Raw genomic sequence first — 16,505 nt, forward strand, 5'->3', positions numbered from 1 at the left:
AGGCCAGTTTGCAGAAGCTGTGACACTAGTCCTGCCTGCTGCTGACAGTGGCCTCCTGGGGACACTAAGGCTGGTTTTGGCCACTGCTGAGGGGGGAGTTCTTCAGATTTGTTTGTTTGTTTTAGAAAGGCCAGTGTTTCTATAGCTGCACTGTGTCTTCTCAGCAAGGCAGCTGGTACGATAGAAGCTGTAGCGCTCAGAGACAAATGTACAGCAGACACTACTGCAGGGTGCCTGTTTATTGTTTTGCCAGTCCCTGTTGGACTGGGTCTGGCTGCAGAACAGAAGGCGTACAGGTAGTCAAGCAATCACTGGTGAAGAACAGGGAGGGGGAAATTAAAAACAAAAACCCCACCAAAGTTTCTTTACAAGTTTTGAATTTCACAGTATCACGTGGTAACTGGTTTGCTAAATACAAGCATATTTTCAGTCACATACAGACAGCTATTTAAATACAGCATTATCTTCACATTTTGTTACAGTGCATAACAGAAAGCAAGGAGAGTGTATAGGATGCTTTATTCTGGAGGGTCTGAGCAATTTCAATCTAACATGCAGATTGTTTTTTTTAATGTGGTAGGAACCACAGAAAGTTAGCTTTTTCCTTTTTTTTTTTTGTTGTTTTTCTCTTTTTGTCACAGAGTAAAAGAGCTCCTGCTCATGATCCTGTGAAAGGTAAGACCTTCTCATTTCTCTGAATCTTGCACTAGCAGTCAAAGCATTAAAACCAGTTAGAAAAGAATTCTTAGCATATCCTATAAGTTCTTTATCTTAGAAAAAACATTCCAAATTTTGTACAGATGAATCTACATTTCCTATATTATAATAAGCTGTCTAGAAAATGCAAGGAATTAGAAAAGATGTATATAATGATTTCTCTATCATTTAGAATAACCATTTATTACCTCTAAGTAGTTAAGACTGCATACATTTTCGTCTGTACTGTTCCTCTTTAGAATTGTGACACTTGTGTTTTTAAATTAAAGATTTACTCTGAAGGCCTGAATGCACTTACTTGTTTAGGCTTTCTGGAATTTCTCTCTGGGAGCAGTTAACGGGGAACATCCAAAACCCATTAAACAAAATACTGGTTGTCTCATGAAAAATGATCTTTCCCTTGCTGGCCAGGTTCCTGCACAGAGAACTGGAGCATTTCCCTATTGCTAAAACACCATTTGACCCAACTCCTTGTGGCCCCTGGTGCAGCTCTGCCCTTGAGGAGAGCTGCTGCCTCCACTCAGCCACCCCAGCCACACCTCCTGACCAGCTGTACCCCTGGGAGACAGGTTGCTGGGTGGACTGTCCATTCTAAGAATGAAGAAACTCACCCTTTCCTACTTGTCTGTCCTTGCCTTTGTGAAAATATGACTAACAGGCCTGGTCCGAGCAACCCTGGTGCTCCCCCGGGCTCAGCCCTGGAGAGCCCGTGCAGCCCAGCTCCCGTGCATGCTCTGCAGCTCTCCTCTCCAGCTCTGCTTACCTAGAAAGAGATTTTGTAAAGGGACAATTTTATTTGTATTTTATTTACTTTTTTATCATCAGGGCACTCAACTCGACCACCACTGGAATTCACTGAACTTTAGCACACAGGTTTTTGCTACATTCGTAGCCTATACAAGTGTGAGCAGGGAGTCCTTACCAGTAACAAGCTTCCTGAAAGGTGCTGGACTGTTGCCACCTTCCCTTCTTCTAATTTGCTCCCACTGCCCTCCCAGCACAGCTGCTCCCCTGCAGAGCCCAGGAACTGAAATTGTTCCTAGAACATTGAAATTAAAATGTTATTGATTTTCAGGGTTTTGGTTGTTGGTTTGGGCTTTTTTTTGTTGTTGTTGTGGGACTGGTTTTTTTTACGGCTTTAATATGGAAACCACAGGATTTTTTTCTTTTACAGACCTGCCCATGTGCTGCAAACCATAAGAACAATTTCAAAGGGAGAAACAGTCCGAATTCAACAGCAATCAAGACAACCCACATTTTTATAGATGGGGGTAGCTTAAAAAGCCATAACAAGTATTTCCTTCTTCTCTACTTAGAGGCCCCAAACCAAACACTAGATGCTTCCCGTATTTTTTACCTAATGCCTCCCTCCTGCCCATTAGCAGTTTGGTGTATAAAGCTTGCAAACTCGAGTAAAAAAGTCACTATAGTTGTTTTTGTTTGCATTTAATAGGCTGAACTCCCCTAGTTTGCTACAGGAGCACAGTTACCCTGCTGCACTTCAAAAGCTTAAGCTAAACCAGTGGAAGGAAAGCTCAAGTGGCCAATGGCACTCCCAGAAACCCTTCACCTGCACACAGCTTTTGCAACACATCTCCCATGTCGTGCTGCCCACCTGAGACAGCTCCTTTTTGTTAAATTAAAACATGGAGGAAAACAGCTCTTAATCTTGAGCTTGTCTTGTGGCTTTCCTTCCCACCTGCTCAGACACTTCTGTTTGAGCTCCTCCTTCCCAGTGCTAGTTCCCTTCTTCTACAGAGGCCAAGAAAGAAAATGACACTTCAATAGCAGAGCATACTGATGGAAGCTGTTGCTTTCCATGCTATTTAACTTCTTTAAAAGCAAATCTCACCTTTTAGGATGTCTGATGCACCTGAGTTAAGCTCTTCAAGTTTTTTTCCTTATTTTGTTGGGGGGTCGGGTTTGGTTTTTTTTTCCCCTCCTTTCCATTCTGCCTTTTGACCTGGTTGGTTAAGACAACCAAAGGGTCAGCACAGTGCTGTTAGCAAAACAGAAATACTGGTGTGTCCCACTTGGCTGCAACACTCCAGCCTTAAGATACATGATAGGAGGACTCTTCATGCTCTTGATCACATAATTCTATTAGAAAGCCCTGAACTCAGGGTCCTTTCAAGGTAGTAAATGCGTAAAAAGGCATTGAATAATTACTACTGGAGCAGGAGTTGCCACTTAGAATCCCAGTTCAGTACAGCAAGAAAAGCACTATTGGCAGGGGGAATAATTTAAATTTTAATTACCAATCAAGTAACATGTTTTCCTCTTTAAATCCCACGGAATATTCTTTGCTATTGAACTAGGTTCAAGAACATAAGAAAGGAATTTCAGAACTGTGCAAACTATGTCAGTAAACGCCTCCTGTGGATAGGTTTCCTTATGCAGAAATGGTATCTGTGCTGCCTTTACACCTTCCTGGTAATAAACTGCTGACACAAATGAATATGTCTTCTTGCTTTCTCTCTGTCTGCCCACCTGTCATACTACTAAAGTATCCACACTGTGGCTTCAATACCCAGCAAGGAGCTATGGATTTACTTAAAAGAGGACATGTACAGTACCCTGGCATGTGCCAGCCCATCCAGCTCTCTGTATACTCTTGCCTGTCTCGTGCAGCCCCTGATTTCTGCTTCCTGTCTCCTTACAACACCATGCACCCTCCCTCACTCACCGTTAGGTTTGTAGCCCCCAGTTCTGAAAGGTTAATTGGAACCGAACATTTCTTTCCAGGGTCTGTTCTGGTGTCCAAAACAATGTGGGAGGCTGTTCACAACAGGAGTGTTGCTCTCCCTTCTGTCACACTGAGTTCACTTAGTAAAGTACATTTGGTTAGTAGAGTTCATCACCGCTTGCCTCCCTAGAAGAGCTCAGCACAAGCACCGCCTATCTGATTTCACCACCTCTTCTGAAGAGTGCACTACGTTTGGGACAAACCCGCTCTTTACCCCTTCCCATCCCTCCTGGATTGAAATGTCCCCCCTTTTAACAAGCTCGTATATATCTCGAGTCAGATCAGTGAAGGCCTTCTCCACATTAATGGCATCCCGAGCTGAGGTCTCAATGTACCTCATACCATAAGCTGCAGCCAGTTTCTCAGCTTCGTGCCTGGTGACTTGCCGCTGTGTGTCAAGGTCGCACTTGTGACCTACCAAAACAAAGACAATCTGGTATGGCTGGACATGCACCTTGGTCTCCTCTAGCCACTCGTGGACATTCTGGAAGGACCTTCGGTTTGTAATGTCAAAGAGGAGGAGTCCACCAACCGAGTTCCTGTAGTAGGCTCTGGTGATGGACCTAGAAATGAAGGAACCACAACAAAAGTATAAGTTACAGCTGTTTGGGAAGAAGGGCAGAATGAGTTTCATGTGTGGTTTTGCTTGTTTGTTCTGATTTATTTTTTTCCTGAAGCCCAGTGTAGCCATTCTGTACACCCATCTTTGTTTTAGGAAGCTGCACTACCACTACCCTGTCCACCCTGAAGAACACAGGGCAGAGAAGGCCCATTCAAGCAACATCTTACCGCTTTTAGCTCCATAGAGCTTGTCATTTAAAAAGACAACTAATCCTGGCTTAAAGATTTAATCCTTGGCTAACTGTGCTACTGATTTATTAAAGCTCTGTTCAAAAACCCCACACCACCATTTTTTGTCTCTGTTTTCTATCATGCGTTTCTGCATGCCCTTCGCTGTTAGTCTCAAGAGTCCTGTCCCCCACCATGCAAGGTCTAACCCATTGGTTTAGAAGCACTGTAACAAATTGAAGATTAATTTGAAATCAAAGACCCACTCTCTGACAAATACATAAAACAAGGAGGCTACAGATCTGGAAGGCAGACCATGGGGTTGTAGCTCCCCTCCATACACCCAGGACCTTGGCACAGGACATCCACCGACCCTGGTGCTTTCTCCCTCTACACCACTGGTCAGAATGGCAGCACACTCTGTTACAGATAATGCACTAACAGGAGCAGCCAGTCTGACACCCCCACCAGTAACAGCAAAATGATACAACAGCTTTCTGGAGGAACCTACATTGCTGTTGGTCTTGTTCCTGCCAAATACTGACAACACGAAACATTAACCAAAAAGACCCCCAAGCTGTGGGCTAAGAAATGGAACACACCTTCCAAAACTGCTCCAAGCAAGGGCAGACTTCAACACAGCCAGAAGCAGCATATGAGAGCACAAGGCTAAGCAGAGCTACAGTTCAATGACTACTACACATGGAAAAAACAAGAAGCTGTAAAACTGGGGTGTTTCTGCAAAGTCATGGATTCGTTCTAAATCCAGAAGCAATGATCGATTTCAGTCCCTGGAGGAATTCATGCTCAGGTCTGAACTTTCCTTGCCAGGAATATATGTAAGCACTGCTCCATTTTTACCTTGGGACAAGTACTTTTTTGGACACAGAAGACTGTTGTTAGAGGTTGTTTGGTGTGTGTATATCTAGTGATACTGCCCCAGGAAAGAATGAACTGGAGTTTTCAAGGATTGCTTTATCAACCCACATGCAGTGATGGGTGAAAACTCACAGCCAAAACTTAAGACAGCCAGAAAAGGGGGAAAAAAGATAGCTGGCTGGGTCTGGAAATTTTCTCTCCCAATTATCTGGCTGAGGGACAACAGTAGCTCTGCACGTTTGGCACTGAGGGAATTAGATCTGCCTTTTGCTATCTAGCCAGCTGCAAACAGATACTGGTACTCTGAATTCACCCCCACGCTGCCACAGGCATTTCTGCTTCTCCCTTGTGCTTAGTGCCTCAGCTCTGGCTGCTCCTGCCAACATCAACAGTGCCTCAGGTTCCCCAGAAAGACATGATGGGATCCAAGCTGAACGCTGCTTTGAGGTGAAAACTAGGTGAAGGTCTCAGTGCCGTTTCTTAAATCCTTCTCCACAGATAGTTTTCCTTACAGACCCACAGGAAGCAAACTATATTGCCTTCATGCTGTGCACCACTCCCCAGTTCCCTTGTAAGACTCCTATCTTCCCTCCTCCCACCACGCCCATACATGCCCAGGCAGAGCAGTTCAGGTGTTTACACCTATTTTGGCCAAGTTTTAACTTATAGGTACTGCCTGTTTGGGAATTCACCCTGGCTCTGTACTCGTGGTGGAGACTCTTGTACCCAGGGTCCATGGCTATTCGCTCAAGTCTTGCCCTCTCAGCTGAGGGAGAGCTGCCAGCCAGAAGGAGACGGCTCTTCTGTAGCTGGTGGCACACAGTCCCAGGGAGCCAGGGCTGCACATGCTTCTGCTTTTCTTAGCATCACACAACAGTGCATTTCAGAAAAGGAAATCACAGTATTTGAGCCACCAGAGATAGGCAACACCTGCTGGAACGAGTAAGAATTGGACCCTGCCCTCTACATCTCCAAAGCAGCCTCAACACTGTCCCAGGCAGCACATTTTGGGGCATGATCTGACAAAACAAAACGGCACATACTTAACTGTAATTTAAGCCTTGACTGCATGGAAATTGCTTGCAATTTATGGTGAGTGAAAGAGCTCACAACGGGGGTCAGGAAGAGCAGAAATGTAGCACAGCTGCAGACCAGAGAATGCCAACAAGGTGTCTTCAAAATAACACTATACTGGTTGCTTCTTTGTGGGGCAGCTGTTAAACTAAACAAAGCTGACTGGAAACCTTCAAATCTAAGAAATCTGTGAAAAAGCAGAGCTTGTTCTTACAAATCTCCTTCTTAAGAAATTCCCTGTACTATGACAAAAAAGTTTAAGGTTGAGAGCACCTGCAGGAGCAGCCCAAGAGCTGCTGTCTTTACAGGGCACAATTTGCCAGAGGGCTAAAGGTAATCTGAAAGGGATAAACACAAAACAGACTTTTTGCCTGATTTTTTCCTACTTTAGAGTGTACCATAAGGACACCTGGGTTTGCTCACTTCCCTCCAGCTTTTCACAGTGAGAATTTAAGTCTGTGCTTTGGCAAGGGCATTTCGAAGTTGGATGATGTGGGGGGTTTTTTCTGTCATTCACTGTTCCTGCCCCTTACACTATTCCTGCTTTTGAAGGCAGCTGCCCATGGCAGCAGTGCAGCCTGCCCTTGTGCTGAAGGTCGCCTGCTCATCATGCTCACAGCCCCAGCACAGGGCCGGGTCAACCACCAGCACTAAGGGTAAGCAGCCTCCAGGGCCCCGAACTTCCTAACACATGAAAGGAAGGAAACTGCAGCCATCCAACAGCTTTGGCTCTTTACAGCAAAGGCAGAAGCAGGGGACAGCATCCAGACGAGTCCTCTACAGACCTCAGCCCAAGATACAAAGCTGGAAGCTGATGCAACTGCAAGCTAAAGCACCTCCTCTCTCAGCACAATAAAGCACCAGCTCCTCACTCCGAAAGGCTGCAAGGTAGCAGAAGAAAAACCTTTCAGTGGATAAGGACCAACTACTGCACATCCTGGGCCAGATGCCAGCACCACAGATATGAAGGAAGGAGGTGAGAGGCATGGGAGTAGCAGAGGTTCAATCTATTGAATGGAACCAAAATACTCCTCAGGCAAGTCATTACAGCACGCAAGGAGAAGCTTTGTGAAGCTGCACGAGATGCAGAGCAAGGAAAGAGCTCCCGGAGGGAGCAGGATGAAAGAGCAGATGAGAGTTAAAGATGCATGAAAAATACAGGCAAACGGGAGGTGAGGGCTGAAGGTACTCACACTCACACCCCTTCCAAACGAATGCTGCCTGAGCAGCACGCATCCCCTGAGGACACCAGCCCCCTGCTCAGCTGGGGCCAAGCCCGCTCAAACCACGATTGATGTGCTCACCACACAGTTCTGGGGGAACCTCTTGGCACCACTCCACACGTCACCTTTATTTTTGCCTCCTCGAGCCTTCAATACTATTGCTTAACCTCTCAAATTGTTTGCTGGGCATGGCGCTCTCCGGAAAGCACCCACATCCCTGCACAGCCACAACCAAAGGGTTCATCTCGGCCTTTCTCTGTCCTACCCACAGCTGATCTCTGCTGTCGCTGCAGAGGATCAAAGCGCATATTCCATCGCATTCAGCAAGCAGAAATGTGTGTTCAGCTGTGACACATCCTGTGAAACACCAACGGCGAGCAGGCCTTCTCCCTGCCCAGCTGCATCCTCTGATGCACACACAACTCCTCCTCGCCCACGGCTCGTAAACGCTACCAAAACCCAGCGCTGCCCTCACACCTCCACCCTACACATCCTATACGTCCTAAACACGTGGACAGCCCCAAATGGCCGCGTGTAGGACCTATAGGATGTGTACAAGCTGTAATGCCCGGCCCAACCCCCGGTCTCACCTGAACCTCTCCTGCCCGGCCGTGTCCCAAATCTGCAGCTTGATCCTCTTGCCCGGTTCGATCTCCACCAGCCTGGAGAAGAAATCCACCCCCACCGTAGGGTCAGAGATCTGAGCGAAGCGTCCTTCGGTGAAGCGACGGATGAGGCAAGACTTGCCCACGGTGGAGTCGCCGATGACGATCAGGCGGAATTGGTAGAGCCAGATGGCCTCCATGCTGCTGCTGCTGCTGCTGCCGCTGCTGCTGCCGATGCCGCCGCCTCAGCGCCCGCCTGCCGCGCCGCCCATGCCCGGCCCGCGGGCCCGGGAGCGGCCGCCGCCGCCCCGCCGCTCTCCCGCAGGCTCCGCGCCGCTCTGCCGGGTCCGGTGGTGCCCCGGGGGCAGCCCGGGCCTGGCCCGCTCGGCGGCGGGGCTGGGGCAAACAGCCCGGCCCTGTTAGCTGCGCCGCTCAGGCGGGCCCCATGGCGACCCGCGCAGGCCCCTGCCCGGCCCCCCCGCTCCCCCGTCACCGCATCCCGCCGAGCCGCGGCCCCGCCGCTGCGGTGCCGGGAGGACCAGGGAGGCGGGCGAGCCCCGGCCGCCGCCTCAGCCCTGCCCCAGAGGCGCGGCCCCAGAGGCCCGGCCCAGGCTCCGTCTCCCCCGCTGAGGCGGTGCCCGCGCTCCCCGCGGCTGCAGCGAGCCCGGGGCCGGGCTGCGGGACGAGGCGCGGCCGGGAGGCAATGGCGGCCGCGCTCCACCGCACTGCCGGGAGGAGCCGCCACCCCCGGAAAGCGGCCGCTGCGGGAGCCGTGCAGGGGCGGGGCGGGGCGGGCCCGTGCGGGGCTGCGGGGGGGCCCGGGGCTGAGGGGAGCCGTGCCCAAGGGCCAAGGAGGGGCTGGGAGAACACGCAGACCCCACAGCTCAGGGGCACAGGTCCCAGCTCACCTTTCTCAGCTCTTCCTCAGGGCAAGGCGGGTTGAACAGGGCACACGACACCTCCCCATGTTTTAAACCCGAGTCTTACCTCTGGAGAGATCCGGGCCCCTCACCGCTGTGTCGGGGGCTTCATTCCCACTGGCATCTAATGGGGGGCACCAAGTGTTCCTGGCACTTCTGGCGAGTCTCTGCACCACCGGGCGCCGGGTCACCTGCACGTGCAGGCCTTGTCTGGAAATAGTAAAGCATCTTACTAACAGACTCATGAAACCCAGCATGTCCACATGCAAACGAACATATATACATGTGTATATATATATATATAGCATGTGTGTGTGTGTATATATCACATGTTTACAGCCTCAAAAGTTAACAGTTTCAGACATTCAATACCCAGCAACTTAAATACCACAAATCTTATCAAATCCGTTTTCCCTCGCCCTGCTGGAGCAGGTTCATGGCTCTGCAGGGCAAACCCCAGTGCTCAGGATCCCGAGCAGCAGTGACTGTCACGCGGCGCACACGGATACCTCGGATTGTAAGTCCCAGCTGGACCAGGCTGTCCCACACGGGCAGCACCGTCCCACTGCCACAGCAACACCACGCTCGTCTGGCTCCATGGGACACAGCTTGTTCAGCACCTAACAGAGTTTTGGTCTCTGGAAAGGAAAATGAGCATGTGTATTATTAAAAACAGTGACTATAAGAAGTGTATTAAGTCAAACACTAAAAAAAAAAAAAAAAAAAGAGGATGACTGACAATTTCTCGTTTTTGTTTTTTAATTTATAAAAGTGCTGGTGTTTCCCTTAAAATAAAGATGGTTTCATTAAGAGCACCTCCTGCATGGCCACTACTGAAATAAAGACATTCGCAGTGGCTATTATATTCATTAGATCCTCAAAAAAAGGACATTTACATAGGTAGGAGGTAGTTAGCCAGCTTGCAAAATGGACTAGGACTTTAGAGAAGCCATTTCAAGTTGAGGAATAAATGGCAAGGAAATTTTTCAATATCCTTAGAAATATATTTATTAAAAAATAACAATGCCAAAACATCCTATTGTAAAGTACCGCAGGACAGGAAAGAAAAACTGATGAAGCAATCTGCACAGCAACAGAAACAGTCCAACTGAAAATATTAAACCTATAAATCCAGGTTAGCAGTACATTAACCAGTGACTCATGGCCAGTGATGCTTTGTGGCGATCTGTTGCACTTTACTGTTTGATTTGAGTATTCAGTGCCCGTTAGTTGAAGCCCACAACAAATTGTGGTTTCTCTTGACTGTTTATCTCTCCTCCCTGTACACGCACACGTGGTCACACCATTCCCTTTCCTCCACAGGTCTGACTGCACTTAAGCAGGCACAAGGCTCTGGGTACCACAACCTGCAAGTCAACCATCAGCAGCATCTCCAGGAGGTATCTCAAGGCAGAGGTATAGTCGACATTTCAGGGCTGCAAGTAGCCAGAGGAATTCCTGGAGCGTTTTCCACAGCAAATAAACCCCGAGGATCCCATGATGCAGATACCATTTCCATCCTCTGAACACATGCATATAGATAAACACACACTGTGTGACTAGGCAGCCACAATATTAATTAGCAGCAACTGAGAAGGCAGAAGAAAATGAGATCCTGGGAGAGCCTTTGTTCTGGTTTTAGAAAATGGAAAATCTGGTGTTAAAAGAAAGCGATGAGAGTAACCTAGATTTGATGCAAAAAGAGGTTTGTTGGCTGGGGACAGGCTGGCGGGTGCTGCTGAGGAGCCACAGGAGTGCACAAGCTGGTGGCAGTGCTTGAAGCTGCCTGTACAGGCTGTGGCAGCCCTGGATTAGGGGCAACCTTTCAGTGCTCCTTCCCAGGGGTCAGGGGGCGATTTCAGGAGTCCCTTTCTCCTGGCAGCTGGGGGAGAGCTGCTTGAAAGCCACCTCAGCACAAGTGAGGGCATGGCTGGACCCACGCTGGCACACAGGGACCAGGCTCTTGCATCTGCTGGCAGCACCAGGACTTCACAAGCAGGGTCCAACCCAGTTGCCAGTGCTGTGGAAACCAGCACAGGTGGGATGGTGGCACAGGTGGGATGGTGAAAGTTTCACAGCTCCTCTCAGGCAGGAGCTCTCTGCGTTAAGGGCCAGTCTTGCTGCAGCTGGTCACAAAGAGAAGATACTGAGCCACTGTCAGTGAAGGCTGGGAGTCAGACACCCCTCTGAACACCAGCACTGTGGTGTTTAACAGAGGTAATTCCCTCTAAATAGTTTGCTGTTCAGTTGTACTTTAGTTTTTCCCCAAAACCAGTCAGTGCCCTTTACACCCCTTAGCTGGCAACTGGAGGCTGAAGCCATCTCCAAGCCCATGGCAGCAGTACATGAAGGAGAGTGCATGCATCATGCAATTTTAATGCCCTTTCAGTTTCCAAGGATACAAAAACCAATCAATCAGACACAACCTCAGGATGCGGGGCTGGCTGCACAGGAGCTGCCCCAGATGGCCTGTGCCTGCACCCCAGCCTGGGAGGCTGCACCAGTTCTAACACACTGGTGACCCAGAGCACCCAAACCCACGGGGTGATGTCCCAGCCCTTGCAGGTTTTATTTCCCAGCCCCACTCACGATGGAGCTGCTGGTCACTGCAGAGATAAACTGCAGCCAAGGGGAGCCCTGTGAGTGCACACTACCAAAGATGCCAGAGCCCATGGGCCAAACACCAGCGTGATGGGAATGCTGAGTGGGGCTGGGTAACCAGACATAGCAAACAATTTATCATCTAGTTTCAGAAAACATCCCTGTTAAATTAGGCCTGTCCAGGAGATGCGACATGGAGACAGATTACTCTGTTGACAGGGATGTAATAGCACCTGTGACCTGCTGGCTGATGTGTGCCACCACTGTGAAACCCAGGACAGAGGAAAGGTATTAAGCGAATTAATGTTTATGATTTATATGATGCCCACAGTTAGTCAGGGTAGTGCAGACAAGTGTAAAGCCACAGGCACCACGTGGTGCTCAGGAACTGACAGCCCAGCTGACAGCAGGCACTGGAAGAGTAATTTAGGACTCTGTGATGAGGTGACAGCCTGAGAGCCTCCAACAGCAGTAGCAGGAGGTAAGCACAAGCAGGGCTGAATGCCAGGAGGCACATGGTGAAGCTTCTGTCCCACCATGGCTGTTGGCTGGGCTCAGGTGCCTTTTGTAGTGGTGGACTTCTGTAGCAGACTGGCAGCCTTGTTCCCCAGGAAACTTGTCTAACCTCCCTCTCCAAATGTTAACCTGTTGGCAAAATACTTCTAGTGTGCGATGGAGTACTGCACACCATGGCAGCTCCAAGCATCCTGGTTGGGTTCCAGGGGTGGCATCCTGCAGAGGTATCAGTGTCACACTTAGATCAAATCAAAAGCAATAGAGCAGACACAGGATTGATAATCTAGTCATGGCTGAGTGATGCTGCCTGTCCCATTAATGGGCCCCCATTCATACAGGAACAATTTACCTAAATGTCTCTCCTACACTAGGTGTCCAGGCTCCTTCTGTAGCCAACAGAGAGAGGCAGGAACATCTTTAGAGCTATTTATCTCACTCAGCTTGATAGGATGAACCATCTACCACCACTTCTCTCTCCCTTGGCAATAGGAGAACAAAGGGCCCAGCATAGAGCAGCTGCCTAACATCTGAAAGCCTGAATTGCCCCATGCCCTGAGCAGGAGGCTCTGCCTCCTCCCAAGGAGATTAACACCACAAGAGAATCAAGGCTGCAAACCCAACCAGGATCCATGGCAGTGGGAGAATGTGGGAGAGAGACAAATGCAGAGAAGCTTCAGAAATAACCAGAGAGGACTTCTGAATCAACAACAGTGCTCCAGGGCAGTGTTAACATTTGCTTTGCAACCTGAATGGACAGGGAAGATTAAACTCTCATACAATATGATCCACATGGGTGGATGTGCACAGAGGATAAGCTTGTCCCTGCATCCCTGCAAGTGGCAGGGCACCCTCTGGTGCCACAAAGCACCCACATGACGTAGCCTCACTGGCTTGCACATGGAACGAGTGTCAGCTGGGTTTGTGAAGAGATGTAAAACATTTGCAAAGTGTTTCCCTGTGACAATAAATTAAACATCAGCTGTACCATGGGATGGCTTACTTCAGATGCAGGTCCCAGTGTCTGTCCCAGTGTGAATATGATCACATTACAATGGTCATGGGCTTGCCAGCCAAAAAAGGGGGGGCTCCCATCAAGAGATCATTTTACCTGCCTAAGTCTGCCTGAATCCAGGAACAAACACTCCCCTGGGAATATTATGTCCTTGTAGCTGTTCAAGTCTTCCCAGGAAGGGAACAGGATCTGTGTACAGCAAAGAGAAGCCATTACAATCAGGGTAAATTAGTAATAGTGAGTGGGAGAGAGAGGAGAGGAAAAGAGGTTATTGTGATTTTTCTTCCTACAAAGTGGGCATCTGATCTACTTACACTGCCAGAAAACAGCTCCATAGCTTCCCCTCTGAGCCCAGAGCTCAGCTCAAGAGCTACTTTCGATTGTTAATTACTAGCAGGATGGCCCTACAGGTTGGTAGATCCATGAAATCTGATTTCTGTTCCTACCAGTAGTGTCTCAAGTCACAGGCAGGTCTGCAGAGTGAGAAAAGGCAACATATACTTGTTTTGCTTTGTTAACAGCACTAAACAGCCTTTTTACCAGGAGCTGCAACACCTATTGAGGACTAATTGTGGGGGTCTTTAGGGTTCTGCAGGGGGTAGGACTGTGGCTCTGTGGTGCTGTGTGTTTTCCATTCTGTAAAATACAGGATGCAAAGTAATTTGCTAAACCCTGACTGCAGTCCTGGAAAAAGAAAAGGAAAATTGCCCAGCAGAAATGTCTTCACACTAAGGACTCCTTCCTTTTCTCCTAAAATGATCTACTAAAGTAGGGTCAGTTTAGTGAGTCTTGATCTACAACAGAGGCTGGATTGCCACAGCCCAAAGTCCAGCCATAATATGATTTTACGGTATTTTAAAAAGCAAATATCTGCCTGCTCAAGCAGACACCTATTGCAGGTCGCTTGCAGGGAAATGGCTGGACCACCATCAGCCCCTCTCCAGCAGGAATGCTAACCCAAGCCCTCCAGCACAAACCTGGTGTGACCAGCACACTTGGCAAGCTTAGATGCTGCTCCTGTTTGTGTTTTTCCACTCTTCCTAGGATGCTGCTGCCTGCTGACATCTCCACCCAACTTCCCTCAGAAGTGGCATTTCAGCTGAGTGAATGGGAAATGAATGCAAAACCCAAAGGAGCTTGCTCTAGGGCTGCCGAACTCCCGTAGGGCCCCTGGAGGAGACACTTCCAGCTCTCCACCTTGCCCATCCCTCTCTCAGAAGAAAGAGATCTCACACAAGCCATTAACAGTAATTTCTCCATGGGCCTCCTGAAGGCCGATGCTCAGTTTTTGTGCTGCTGTGAGCTGACCCAGCACCCTTCAACCAACCAATGTGTTCAGAAGGGTGGGAGAAGCTGGAAAACACCCCAAGATTGGGAAGAGTCACTGCAGAGCTGCCTGCTCTTGCTTAAACTTCACTGCTACAAATCAGCCATTTCCTGCTCACGCCAGGCCAGGACCTGGTACTGCAGCACCAAACACACCCAGAGTCCTCCTGTGGAGGACACAGATTTCACTCTGACCCTCACAGCTCTCTCTGCTCCTCCTGGCAGAGCCACCAGGACAGGGAGCCTCCTAAAAATTACAGCTCCTGGGAAAAAGTGGCTCCTCCTGACCAACCCCATGGGAAGGGATTTCTGTTTCAATAGCTTTCCACAGGTAGCGATGCTGCTGAGAGCAGCACAGCTCCAGCACATACCTTACAGCATCTTTGCAAACATGCTTTTGCACCGTGCTGTACAGAGAGCTTCCCAAAGTCTTCCAACAGCCTTTCTGACAATGCTCAGAGGGACATCTCCTCCTGGGCATCCGTTTGAACAGTAACAGCAGATAACCAGGACACCTGAGGGGTGCAAAGGAGGCAGGCAGAAAAGAAAAAGGATTAAGCCATGAAAGACTGAAGTACAAAACAGCCAGCTAAAACAACCAAACAAACCTGGTGCTGAATATGCACACTCTTAGTTATCAGGAACTGAAGCGTGTTTATTTATTCAGTTTTTGATACATTGGTCTATTTGATACCTTTTTTTACTTAACAAACCTGCAAAAATACAGCGTTTCTTCTTTCAATAGATCACATTGGGATAAATAAACATGGGTTTATTTAAACAGCAGACTCTGCCCAAGTACTTGAAAACTTTTATTCCTGTCTTGGTGAAGAATAAATCTGAGCAAATACTCAGTAATGGATAACTAATTCAATCACTTCTTTTCCATCTCCTCTGCGACATTCCTTCACTGGATTTTGTTCAAGATTCAACAATTCTTTCGTTCTCCTCCTCATTTAGCTTCTAAATTGTTTTCAATAGTTTCTGATACCTGTAACTGAACAGTTTTCAATGGACCTATGCCAGAGATTATGTTTACCTGAAGAATACTTTCAGTATTCTTGCTTTTTTTTTTTTTTTTTTGCTTGTAAGGTTCCCAAGAAAAGTTATATAAAAAAAGAGAAACTCAAATGAAGCATGTTCATTGTCAAACACAGAACACTCATAGAAAGCAGCTGCCCAGCTCTACTGGAGATCCTGAGGTTCCCACGGCAGCACTGGCACCTGTGTGCTCGTGTTCAGGGACATGAGAGATACAAATCACACTTCCTATATGCATGAAGTCTTACCTTCTTATAGAACTTTGTTTAACTCATTCCACAACGAACTAGAAAATACAGTCAGAAAACTTTCTAACTCGTGTTTGGGTGTTTTTTTGCCAATTCCTACTCAACTCACGTTATCACCAGCCCATGCCTATGGGCCTGAGTCTGTTACATTCACAGACAACAAATGTCACAGACAACCAACATCTGAAGCCACAAACAGGCAGTTGACCTTATACTCACAAGCTCATCCACTCTTCCATATGCCACTAACAATAAAATTCTCTTCAATCTTTTTCTGATAAAGTCCTTTCTGTGCAGTTAAGTGAAACAGATACAGCAAAGCAACTTCTACTGCCTGCAATACAGCTGTGTTACAAGTGTGTGTGTGGTTTTTGTAATCTTTTACTCTGATAAACTACTAAATGCCAAAGAAAGCTTCTTAAGTTAATCAGGGCTTAATTTCAATAAACAAGCCACCAAAAGATTAACAAAAATCCTCAATGGAATCTGAATGCAAAACCAGTCTGTTCACAGTCTTTGGCCAAGTGCATAAAAGCAACTGTGCCTACTGATGCACTTCTTCTCTCCTTATTGGCACCAACAATGGAAAAAATATTAATTTTCTGAGAGACCAGCACAAGGATTTCCAGCTCCATTGACACCAACAGCAGTTTTGGCAACACCATCACCGCCATATGTGTAACACTGCATGTGAGGAGAAGGACAAGGAGGAGGAGGACAAGGAGGAGGTGGGATGACTCCATTTTCGTGATGGAAAGAAGTCAGCTGAACCCTCTAGGCAGAGACCGCGACCTGCCCGAGCTGAAGT

The 16,505-nt window shown here is 48.1% G+C and overlaps 1 protein-coding gene across 1 annotated transcript; it reads right to left on the reverse strand.

Annotated features, from left to right (window-relative positions):
- Positions 1–224: 224 nt before the first annotated feature.
- On the reverse strand, positions 225–8,272 carry RAB39B (RAB39B, member RAS oncogene family). Its single transcript, XM_051629949.1, has 2 exons — positions 8,019–8,272; positions 225–4,026 (listed from the first exon to the last, which is right to left on the reverse strand). Exons 1-2 carry the CDS (start codon positions 8,231–8,233, stop codon positions 3,600–3,602), a joined length of 642 nt encoding a protein of 213 aa, XP_051485909.1. The 5' UTR covers positions 8,234–8,272; the 3' UTR covers positions 225–3,599.
- Positions 8,273–16,505: the final 8,233 nt, after the last annotated feature.

The sequence above is a fragment of the Apus apus genome, chromosome 12 (genome assembly GCF_020740795.1).
Source record: "Apus apus isolate bApuApu2 chromosome 12, bApuApu2.pri.cur, whole genome shotgun sequence".
Lineage (NCBI taxonomy): Eukaryota > Metazoa > Chordata > Aves > Apodiformes > Apodidae > Apus > Apus apus.

Excerpts from the sequence above, each read along its gene's own strand:
- RAB39B (XM_051629949.1), bottom strand. The coding sequence starts at position 8,233 with ATGGAGGCCATCTGGCTCTACCAATTCCGCCTGATCGTCATCGGCGAC. Across the intron at positions 4,027-8,018 it reads GCCGGGCAGGAGAGGTTCAG|GTCCATCACCAGAGCCTACT; the intron begins GTGAGACCGGGG and ends CTTCATTTCTAG.